Genomic DNA, 11862 nt, shown 5'->3' on the forward strand with positions numbered 1-11862 from the left:
TATTTCTATTTAAAATAAATGTATTGCCTACTTATTCTATTTTATACTTTTTTTATACAAATTTCTCTTGTCTAAGTCATTTGACTATGTACCACTTAAAAAAAGGATTTCCCCGGTTATCTTATTAAAATTCTCATCATAATCAGACATTCAAATTCAATAATCTCATCATAATTCCACGCTAAACTATACATTTTGTGTCATAGTCGAGAATTTAATAAAAAACAATACACCTCACAATTACAAAAGCAACTAAAATACATTTGAATATGTTTGAGCTTTGTGACGTATGTTGTCATTTTTATATATCTATAAGTATTATTTATTATTCTACTTTAACTTTACCCTTGGCTGTACTTCCGCAAATAAAGTTACGTAAACAAATTATAAAAATAAAATTGTTAATTGAAACGTTGACATCGCCTAAGAGGCTGTGCAATGTGAATTATAATCGACTTTAATTTTCTGTTTTACTTTATCATCAGGACCTGAATGTTTAGATCTGCCGTGTCAAGCCACAAACTGTCGTAAAATGACGCAAGCGTCAGACAGTTGCTGGCCCGTGTCCGTTGAACAGGCGTGGATCTGCTGTAGCGCTTCTGAGTGGAGGACGTTCACTTTCTGTGTTTACCTGGGTTTATCGCGTTCAGTCTGACACAGTTCGCGTGGACCAGCCTTTTCACCTTTGAGGGAAACGGCCACGGTGAAGAACGAGGATGTTTAAAAAGTACGTTGTTGATTATTTCAACCTTTTATAGCGTTAGCTAGCCGCAGCTAGGTGGCTAATGCTAACTGATCAGAAGTCGTGTTTCTGAGTCTGATTTAGATTTTGACTGAAGTCGATCAGACAGGTGGATATGAATAGTCATATTTGGTGAAATCCTCTGTTGTTGTATTTGATGTGAAGCAGATAAGAAACTGAATGTGTCTGTGTCATTCAGCACCGACTTGTCTCATATGATCAGAATTATGTCGTATCATCCAAAGACAACAGGAAACAAACATAAACCTCTGTACACCAGTGGAGATTCACGTACCTCCTTAAATTCATGATCACTGTCTGAAACTCCTGTCACTTCCTGTATGAAGCTACTCGTTACATTACAGTGGTAGTGACGAATTTAGAGCTTTTACCCACAGGGAAGTATCACAGCCATAGTTTGAAAAATACCTCAAGTTCAAGTTTTGGATTCAACTCTGTAATAGCTCCATCAGCATCAGCGTGTTTATTCTGTATCAATGCACAAGATACTACAAGCTTATCAACTTTTAGTTAATGTAAAATCAAACATGACGATTTGCTGTAGTCGTCACTTGAATTTAGTGTAATGCCAAAATAATCTTAAAAAAATTGTAAACGCACAACCTCCTCAGTGTTGATATTGGCTTTAAACATCCACATTTGAATTATTTCAACATTATATTTAATTCACTGTTGAATCATTGTGAAATTATTGTGCTTGTGATCTGTGTATTTGGTTCGGCAATGTATGTGGACTTATATTACACCATAAAAGAGTTGTTTCTTCAAAAACCGCAATGCAACAAAATTCGTCGGGCAAAGTAATCTTTTTGTAAAGGTCCATTTAACTTTTTCTGCAGCTCTCACCTGCATCTCACGTCTGTCATGTCCTGTCCTTTGTTTCAGATTTGATGAGAAGGAGAATGTGTCGAACTGCATCCAGCTGAAAACGTCAGTTATTAAAGATATCAAAAAGCAGCTGTTGAACCAGTTTCCTGATATCGAGTCATGGCTCAATCACATAATGCCCAAAAAGGACCCAGTGAAAATAGTGAGATGGTACGACTTATCGTTTTTTCTCATCTGTGTTTCATACGGAATATCTTTTTAAATTTTGACAGTGAATGATGTCGATTTTTTTATTTTTGTATCTTCCAGCCATGAGCACATTGAAATCCTGACAGTGAATGGAGAGCTGCTTTTCTTCAGACAGAGAGATGGACCATTCTATCCGACCCTCAGACTGTTGCATAAATGTAAATTCTTCTAATGTCAGCTTGTTAATTGTTTACATTATAATATTCTCCCACAGATAACTAACTCCTTTTTCATTTTATAGATCCCTTCATTCTTCCTCACCAGCAAGTAGACAAAGGAGCCATTAAATTTGTCTTAAGTGGTGCCAACATCATGTGCCCCGGGTTGACGTCACCAGGCGCGCAGCTCTACCCTTCTGAAGCCACGACAGTAGTTGTATCCTTTGGTACATGATGCTGCACATCATGGGCAAAGCCTGAACTCCAATAGGGCAACTACTCAGTGACCCCTCAAACATTTTACACCATGTACCACTTCAGAAAATATTAGGCTCTCCATGTACTACTGTTATGGCCAACGTTAAAATACAGTAGCGTAGGCCTTACCTATTCAAGATGATGGTTTATTCCTAATAAGAAACAAATGATTTAATGTTGACCGTTGTCAGCCACAGCCATGCTGGACAAAGGTGTGGAGCTGGCACTTATACACTTTGACACACCGGTGTATAGATGTTAACTTGGCTCCGTCAAATCTCGCTCCGCCTCCTCCAACGTAACCCTAGTGTGGAAATCATGTTTGTCTCAAGTTAAATCCATCGTCATGAGTGGCTGATTAAATAAAATAATCGTGAAGCTTATTAATGATCCCGGAACCTGAGGGAAAATAAACAGCGTGCACACAGAGAAAGACTACAGCCTCTTCTGCTGTACCACTAGAGGGAGCCTGCGTACCAGTGTTGGTACGTGCACTGTTTCCCCTTTCTCTCTTAAGCACAAACTTGCATTCACTCTGATCGGTTCCTTTCACATTGGTGCAATATTAAAACATGTGACCACCCGATGCATTGAGTCGATACTGTGACAACCAACTACATTTAAAGTTTTTCTTTAACGAGTGGACGCAGGCCATAATGGCTGAGGGTAAGCAACATGCACTTTGTGTTGGCGTTATGAAGATGTCTGCAGAAAGCATGTAAGACTTTTAAGTATTTAATATTTACTCAATATTTACTTTGCTGCTCTTGTGATACACAATCTGAATCTGTGTTTTTATCCATATTTGTAGAGAAAAAGTCAACAAGGGAATCGGAATTGAGAACGTTCACTATCTGAATGATGGACTGTGGCACATGAAGACGTATAAATGATGACATCGACACACACAAGCCCTCCCTCCCCCCTGCCTCCCCCCTCCCCTGGACACCATGACGCTCTTGACAGTGGGGCATGAGCTGCCAGTCAACTGTTTACACCTTTGGACATAGCCGTGTAACCTGCTGGAGGCTCTGAATCAAATCGCCACTATGCACAAATAAGAGAAAGATCTTCTTTTTTTGCATTGGATCCAATTAAAGATGCTCATGTTACTGTGTTGCCTGTGATTTTAGATTCCGACTCCAGCAATACACAGGACAAGTCAACTATTTTATTTACATTATTTGCATTGCCAACTTGAGAGCATTTGTTAAGGAACTGGCGATGGAAGTCTTTACTTGTTAGACTGGTTATTCTGCTCTTTCGTCAAGTTACACAATGACTGACAGCTTAAAGCGGCTGATCTGCTCTTTTAACTCATTTGCCAATTAATAACAAACATTCACTACTTGAGGGAAATACAATTGTCCAAATACAAAACCTAAAATAATGTTAAAGTTGTGTTGATTGATCTTTTCAGAGCAGTTGTAGCTTGTTAAACTGCTGTTTTATTCTAGACATGTTTCTATTATTTACTCCTTCAAACAGTTTATATCAATGACGGTTATGTAAATGATCCCTCAGTCAGTAGTGTTATTAACCGTTGACATAATTAAACATGCATATTTGAATACGGTATCAATAAAACCTGACATTAAGACTCTTCCATAGAGTACATGTGAGGAAATAACCAGTGGTGGAAGAAGACCTCAAGATACTTGAATCTGAAAGTACTCTTATTACATAAAATATTAGTCCTGCATACAAATTCCAGTCTCAAATATAAAAGCATTCATGGTGTTGAAAAGCTTGTTTCAGAGTGTACTGTATTATTTGATACTATCACTTTGTTGATGGGACACCAAGTAGAAATACTTATTATATAATTCTAAATGTACTTAATTACATTCCACCACTACAATCTGACAATCCACTACTTTCCCTGGTAATTAATGCAGAATATAAAATAAAATGGTAGCAATGATTTTTCACCTTAATAAAGATACTCCATATATTGATTTTATTTATTTTACGAAAAAGTACCATTTAGCTGTGGTTCTTCATATCCGGATGCAACCCCAGCATACTATGGTAAGAAAATGAAACTTGGGCAAGGCTCTGGCATGTTTGATATAATGTTGACTGGTATTTCACTAAAATCTTAAAAACGGTTTAGTTTGTAATCTCACAGATAGTAATTCATAACAAAGAGCAAAGCACTTACAAAAATTAAGTAGTTTCAAAACAGTGTTATTTAACAACTAATGCAGCTTTAAGACAACAAAAAGACAAACATTTTATATACATAACAAATGACAATACCTAAAACCTCCAGATAAGGTTTTGATCTATTTCCCAGTTTTAATCTTCATTCAAAAGGACGACACACCCATCGCCTGTTCACCTACACCATAAAGAAATGGGGTGCTGATTGTGCCAAGTGCAAAATGTACAAATATACATAAAGGAGTTGTTCCAACTCAATCAAGTTTTACCAACAGCATAAGAAAACTATCTCCCCAAACCTAGCTTTGCCATTATAGATGACAAAAAACAACAAAATCCATATCCAGTTTCAAGGAATGAGTCTCTAGTCATTGTTTGAGCCTTCAGGAGGGTAAAAGGCTAACACGTCATGGAAATCGTGGCCGTAAGGACGGAGTCTGTAAACTCCGAACATCATAACCTGCATCTGTCCTGGTGACATCCCAGTAAATGTGACTGCCATGTCCGAGCAACAGCCCTCCAACACGTTATTGGGGTTCGCCTTCATGCTGTCTGATATCAGGGTGTGGACGCTCTTGCTGTTAAACAGGCCCTTCCCATGCGTGTCTTCTCCATTCTCTGCAAACACACCGGTGTATTTGAGACACTCTGCCAGCTGCTTGTCATCATTCATCTTCCACAGGGCATTTCCTCTCTCGGGACATTTCTCTTTGTCCTGAAACACATGCACCAGCCTTTTCAGAGCTTCGTAGCTGAGAACAATGCCACTCTCATAGTCCACATACTCCAACTCGCCTGACTTCATAACGTTGCCCAGGTAGAAGGGTTCGCTGGGATCCTTAGTGAGCACCAGGTATTTCAGGTTCTCGATGATGGCAAATGTGGTGGGTTTCGCCAAAAAGAACCAGCGCAGGTCTCCAGCGTTCTCATAAGCATGCTTCAGAGCTTTACGTAACCTTGCCCATTCATCTTTTTCATTCAGGTCTACTGCCTCCAGTGCCTTAGATTCCTCTGATGTGTAAAACACAGACTTATCACAGTGTTTGCTCCAGGTGTCTAGCGCTGCCGCCCAATAAACAATCAACTTTGGCTGGACCATGACGACGCAATAAACCTGGACTTGTTTGCTTAACTCCTGCATCTGAGCGTCAGAGAGCTCTTTCAACTCGTCTTTACTCGGGGCCTTGACGTGATGGTGGTGGTGCTCCTCTGTGCTGGTCTTCGGACTGGGGCTGAAACTGCTCAGGAGCGATACCACCAAGCAGAAGAGGCCTCCCATGGACATCCCTTTCACGAAGGAGCTTCCTTCAGACACCATTTTGGCAGCAGACACTGGAGAAATACAAAAAACACATAATTGATGTGAAACACAACCACAATATTCAGCTTCTTCCCTGCCCTGATGACCCACACCGTTTCCCTGCTGTTGACACCCAACGACCTTACCAGCCAACAAACCGTGTATTGCTTGGCAGACATTAAAGGTGGCTGTCTTTCAACTTTGTACAGCTCAGTTTAACCAAGTTTTGACAAGAGGTTTTGCTTCGGGAACAGGTTTAGAGTTTAATAAATCTGCTCATTGTTAAGTAATCAATGAATCATTTCAGTTATGATAACTCATTTTAAAAAGCAGGTTAGGTTTTTCAATCCAATTTTAGAAAGCATTTTACTTTTTACTTTATTACAGCTTTTGCTACCGATTAAAAAAGGTACATACATTAAACAGTAAGGCTTCAAACAATAAATAAAGATTTTTCACCTTTACCTACTAAAACGTGAAAGTGAATGCAGGAATAACCATAATGTTACAATATATAAACATTGTTTGACAATCTGCATAGTAAACACTCATTTGGAGGAATTTTATATATATTCTCGTTGTTAGACAGTCCTTTGTTAATGTCTATTCAAAGCTTATTTACCATGTCATTGGACAAGTCCCTGAAACTGGTTGATGCAGCTCGTCTTGTTATCAAGACGTTGTAACCACCAGTCATCAATGTCGGAAGTCAAAAGCGCATACACACTCACACACCTGGACATAACAAACACACACAACAGCATTGGTACGTCTTTGTCAAGGACATTAGCCTGAGGCTGTGGCCACTAACCCCTCGGTCGCGTGCGTGTCTACTGGTGGTGGTACTGGTTTATCTCCTGCCAACTCTTCAAAACAATTCGGTTTAGTTCCTCAACGGCCTTTCTTCTGGTCTATCGATAACAATCAGTGCCCTGGTATAAAAAATGAATGACTCAGAAGTGTTCTCAAACAGGTCCGGGAAGTGTGGATGAACAGATACCCATTGTGGTTGGTAGCAATTGCGGAAGAGAAAACAATTATCGTTCACCGGAGTTGTAATGTTTATGTGATAAATGATAAGTGACAGAAACAAATGGCTTATATTTCTATTTCTGTATATTCCTTCACCCAAGTACTGCACGCTACTTATGTAATGTCTTCTGCTGCTGTAACATTGCAAATGTTCCCATAGCGGGACTAATAAAGGACTGCTTATCTTGTAATGTAATAATGATTGTCCATTGAATAAATAAAGTAGCACAACTGCCTTTCTTTTTGTATATTTTCGATCGTAAATTCAGTCTCTAGCAGGAATTGAAACAAAAAATGATAGAACGCTCTTAAGTGGGTTGTCTGGAAGAAATCAGGGTGGCAGATCCCGGCTTACGTTTGGAATTAAGGTGGTCTTGGGCTCGAACAGGTTGGAGGTTTATACATCCGGCTGCTGTCATCAAGCCGGAGATGATAATCTCCACCTCGTCCCACAGCCTGTCTTCACTGTGTGTAGCTGCGACTGTGCGAGTGAGTAGAAATGCTCACATCCACATCTAACGTGGACGGTTTCGATGACACGTCGCCGAACACAAGTCCGTGTTTCCTCGGGGCGACGTCCCGAGTCTGAGCAGCGGTCCCGGAGGCTGAGGAACTCCTCCGGCACTGAGGGCTGTGGATGAAGTCTCTGTACGTGTGGCTAACCGATGGCTTCCTGCGCTTACTGTCGACTAGGAGCTTCCACCTGGGGCAGAACGAGTAGGAGAAAGGAGAAGTATTACCTTGGCTGGTTGTGTTAGATCTATCCTGCGGCTGCTCTGACCCCAAGCTCCACTGTTAATGATCAGCTCAGCGGAGCAGGACTCCCACAACTAGTTCTTCTAGTTCTTGTTCTTGTTCTTCTTCTTGTTCTTCTTCTTCTTCTGGTTCTACTCATTATTCTTCTTTTAGTTAAATGGCACCTAATGTTTGAGGCGCATTACCGCCACCTACTGCGCTGGAGTGTGGGTCAGAGGGAAGAAATCCTCCCTGAAACCTTAAAGGTTCAGTGTGTAAGATTTAGGTAAAAGGGATATACTGGCAGTCGTTGAATATGACATAAACCTAGTTATATTTTCTTACAGCATATATTGTATTTTTTTATGTCCAATGCACGAACCACAACAATGCAATTTCCTGTATGTGTAAATATACTTGACAATTAAAATAAACTACATATTTTGGTTTTCTTTAACCTTGAATGTGTACTTTATATTTAAATACTTAATATTTACAGCTCTACAGAGGGCACCGTTTTTTTACAGTAACCAAGACGGGACAAACTAAACACCTTTTGAGTTTTTCAGTTAATCATGCTACACTCATAGATTTTAATTTCCTAAATGTCCTTGTTTTTTTTCCATCAAGACCCATGAATTATTCGGTAGGAAATCAATGTTAAGGAAAGAGAAAAAAAAGTTCTGGATCCAAAACCTGATCAGAGTCTGCTATTTTAATGGTTTCTTCCCTGAACTACATCCCATCATTCCGCTAAGCTTTGTAGTCATTTTCCCTTAGTTTTTGCATAATCCTGCTATTTAGCAAACGAAGAAACAAACAAAGAAACAAAAACATGGCCAATAAAAACAGGGAAACAAGCAAATCAAATAAAGTTGTGTTCTGGATAATAAGTTGGTTGGATAAAAGGAGACATTTCAGGGTAGGACAGAACAAGACACAGAGCGTTAGCCCATGGCTTGTCGGCAGGCCTGCCCCCATTTATAATTTAAATTGGTTATTGTTTCTTATTTGTGTTATTTCTATGTCAGTTTTTAAGTCACTGTATGACCTTAAAACCAACTACTGCTGTTTTTCTCCATCCTCTCACTAACTGCTCGGCAGCCACATGCATCAAATGCTGTTGTTTTCTTAGCAGAGATGTGAAGACAGACGAATAAATCACCTGACACCGGCTGCTCCTCTGAAGAGCATCAGTCAACTCTCAGTTTGATTGAAAGCCACAGCTCGGACTACTTTTGGACTTTTAGAGTTTTGGACACAATTTAGTTTCTGACCTTTATGGCACTCCCATCGTTTCCAACGAAGATGTGTGAGCATTTAGCTACAGAATCCACATTAGAGCAGCCTATCAGAGCCACCGCCATGACTGCAGACTAGTTTATCCTTTATGTTTTACATAATCTGAATTTTCTTTCACACCAGCGATTTAGCATGGCATTTAAAAAAAATCAATGTAACAACATTGAACAACAAATGAAACTTAATTTTGTAAGGTGTCAAACAATAAATAAAGATTGTGCACCTTTCCCTGCGGTGTGTGTGTATATGTGCTTTTGACTTCCAGCATTGATGACTGGTGGTTACAGCGTCTTGATAACAAAATGAGCTGCATCAACCAGTTTCATGGACTTATCCAATGTCTTAGAGACATGGTAAATAAGCTTTGAATAGACATAAACAAAGGAGTGTCTAAACAACGAGAATATATTTGAAATTCCCCCAAATGAGAGTGTTTACTATGCAGATTGTCAAACATTGTTTACTATACTGTAACATTATGGTTATTCCTGCATTCACTTTTATGTTTTACCAGGGAAAGGGGCATGTAATTTTGAAGGAAGGAAGAACATGAGAAGTTACCACAGTGTAAGAAACACAACGCATTTCAACAATTTGCGTTCAAATTCTTATTTTTCTCCCTTAATGTTGGAATTTGTTCTCATAGTGCAGCAGAGTGAAAACACAGATCTATACTTTGATCTACATGTAGAAATGAAAATTGAATAGAAAAGAACCCTCAGTTGTAGGTCCCTTTGGATGAAAGCATTGAGTAAATACAAAAATATATATTGAAATTGTCGATTTAGAACTATTTTACTCTACAACAAGAAATATTAGTTTGCTTTTACCTTTAACTTCAGACCAATGTCACCCATAGACCGTCAAAACAATTACGTCAGAAAAGTGAATCACTCCAAATGACGCAGAAACCCACAGAAACATACTTCCACCGGCTCTGTGACCTCAGACATGAGCGATGAGACGTTTGAACAGAAATGGTGTCAGACATAAAGCATCAGAGCTTTTCTGGACAGCCGCTGATTACTGCTGCAGAGCAAACATTTGTTAGGCCTCTCTGTACAAGCACAGATAGGCTCCGGCTGAATTGACAGGGTCTCCTAAATTGCATCTATGACGCCTGATCCATCGTGTCCAAACCATTAAGAAGGAGACTGGGTGTGATGATAGTGTATTGATCAGATTGTGATGGATGGCCTCTGGGGGTATATAAGTGAAGTTCTCAGTCGTCCTGAGGTATCGTCCAAAACTGACCCCTTACAGACTGAGGCATCATGATTTCTCTGGCTTTGTTTTACCTGGTAGCTGTGGTTTGTTCTGCCAGACGGACACATGCTGTACCACTGTACCCTGACACCAACCTGGAGCCACAGGCAGGTGAGACTCTGAACCGTTTTCTGCCTCTTGTGCCGAGTAACTTGATGATTGAACGCACTGTGAACTCAGCAAAAATCTGTTCATCTTTTCCCCATGAGACTTATTGATTGTAGTATTATCTTGATGTTGACTTAACTTTAAGAATACATTTTCTGAAAATATCTGCTGAACTCAAGGGTTGTTGACGTCCTAGTGACAGAACGATAAGAATGTTTTTTACAATTTCAAACAGATTTCATTCAGAAATTAGTATCAGAGGTTGAGGACGGGCCAGACACTGCTGACGGGGAAGTCAATAACATGTACCCTCTGCTAATGCAGCACAATGAAGGCAGAGACTCCTGGAATAAAGGTATAAATGAAATATATATTTTTATAGTAGATATTTGAGTACAAATAAGTTTAATTAAATGATTTTCAAATAACAATGTTTTATTTCCTTTTCCCCCTCAGGGACTAAAGATTCAGCACAACAAGACAGGTTTGGCAACATGGTAAGGCTGATAACACGATTGATCATATTAGAAACCATATCCGGCATTGAGTCAATGCAGGGAGGCTGATTATCAGATTGTGTGATCTCTCCATGCACCTGTTCAAACACCTCTCTTGTTGGTAGGTGGAGGGCCTGAAAGAAGTCGTCTTGAAGCTGGCAGCGGCCGACAAGCTGCGCTCTCAGGGTTTTCTTAGATCGGAGCAGAATTTGCCAAAAACGAACAAAAGAGGTGAGTGACTTGAGTTTCCTTGTAAACAATCACTGACGGGACCAGGGTTTCATTTATTATCATTCAATGATCTAAAAACAAGGACGTTAAACTGAGACTTGTGAATGATGATGAGAATACTCTGCTCAAGTAGAAGTATTTTTATCAGAAGTGAAATTGCAGGAAAAAAATTAAGTAAAATGAAGTTGTGTGCAGCAATACGGACATTTTATGTAAGAGTATTTGTAAACTTCTATAAAGATGTACTTTTTTATCATTATTACAACTATGTTTTCGTGTATAATCGTTAACTATTATACAGCAGCTTTAATAGATAGGTATCCACTGTAGGGTTTACAGTTGTTAAATAATACACAACTAAAAACCTTTATATTTGCTTCAAACCATAACATATGGGACAACTTGCAGTAAAGTGTTAAAATATGGAACAGTAGAGGTACCAGCACACTGAGATATTCCTTCTGATAACATATATCTATGCACCTAATCATAGAATTTCCTTTAATGGCCTTCAGGATTTGGACAAAATGTTCACATTCAACTACAAATGAGAACAAATGAAGGAAAAAAGCCACAGAGGAGAGGCAGACATAGAATAGATGTGTATTTGTATAATGATAAAGATGAATAAATAAAATATGGGCACTCTGTTAAGGGATTTCATACGTCTCCTAGCTTTGTTACTAACTTTTCAACGTCTGATGTCCTGACAGCGTGTTTCTGGAAATACTGCGTCACCAGCTAGAGCTCAGCTGCCGCAGGACGTTTACTGGGATTTTGCCAAAATCAGGACGCAAACGCCATCGCTCTCCGTCACCAGTTCCTTTTTCCTCCAAACGTTATATCCATCACATGAACTTGAGCATGAGAAATTATATTTTTGAAGAAGTAACACTGTGTTTCTTTGTGGCTGATATTAAACTTGAACATCGGATGCTTTATTTGTGTGGCTTGTTTTTGATGTTTATA

The 11862-nt window shown here is 39.3% G+C and overlaps 3 protein-coding genes across 4 annotated transcripts; 2 read left to right on the forward strand and 1 right to left on the reverse strand.

Annotated features, from left to right (window-relative positions):
• The first annotated feature begins 542 nt into the window (after nt 1-542).
• Nucleotides 543-3368, forward strand: mcts1 (MCTS1 re-initiation and release factor). Its single transcript, XM_062393797.1, has 6 exons — nt 543-727; nt 1649-1801; nt 1901-1998; nt 2082-2215; nt 2907-2974; nt 3068-3368. The coding sequence occupies exons 1-6, from the start codon at nt 717-719 to the stop codon at nt 3147-3149; spliced, it is 546 nt and encodes a 181-aa protein (XP_062249781.1). The 5' UTR covers nt 543-716; the 3' UTR covers nt 3150-3368.
• Nucleotides 3369-4193: 825 nt separating this feature from the next.
• c1galt1c1 (C1GALT1-specific chaperone 1) lies at nt 4194-7648 on the reverse strand. 2 transcript variants are annotated; one of them, XM_062393795.1, is made up of 2 exons: nt 7110-7648; nt 4194-5754 (listed from the first exon to the last, which is right to left on the reverse strand). In XM_062393795.1, exons 1-2 carry the CDS (start codon nt 7171-7173, stop codon nt 4787-4789), a joined length of 1032 nt encoding a protein of 343 aa, XP_062249779.1. In that variant the 5' UTR covers nt 7174-7648; the 3' UTR covers nt 4194-4786. The 2 variants fall into 2 exon arrangements, with proteins under 2 accessions (XP_062249779.1, XP_062249780.1); XM_062393796.1 differs by having other exon boundaries at nt 7495-7647.
• A 2346-nt stretch (nt 7649-9994) lies between these two features.
• Nucleotides 9995-11845, forward strand: urp1 (urotensin-related peptide 1). The gene is made up of 5 exons (XM_062394353.1): nt 9995-10168; nt 10401-10520; nt 10622-10662; nt 10788-10893; nt 11607-11845. Exons 1-5 carry the CDS (start codon nt 10066-10068, stop codon nt 11636-11638), a joined length of 402 nt encoding a protein of 133 aa, XP_062250337.1. The 5' UTR covers nt 9995-10065; the 3' UTR covers nt 11639-11845.
• Nucleotides 11846-11862: the final 17 nt, after the last annotated feature.

Source organism: Platichthys flesus, chromosome 8, assembly GCF_949316205.1.
Source record: "Platichthys flesus chromosome 8, fPlaFle2.1, whole genome shotgun sequence".
Classification (NCBI taxonomy): Eukaryota; Metazoa; Chordata; class Actinopteri; order Pleuronectiformes; family Pleuronectidae; genus Platichthys; species Platichthys flesus.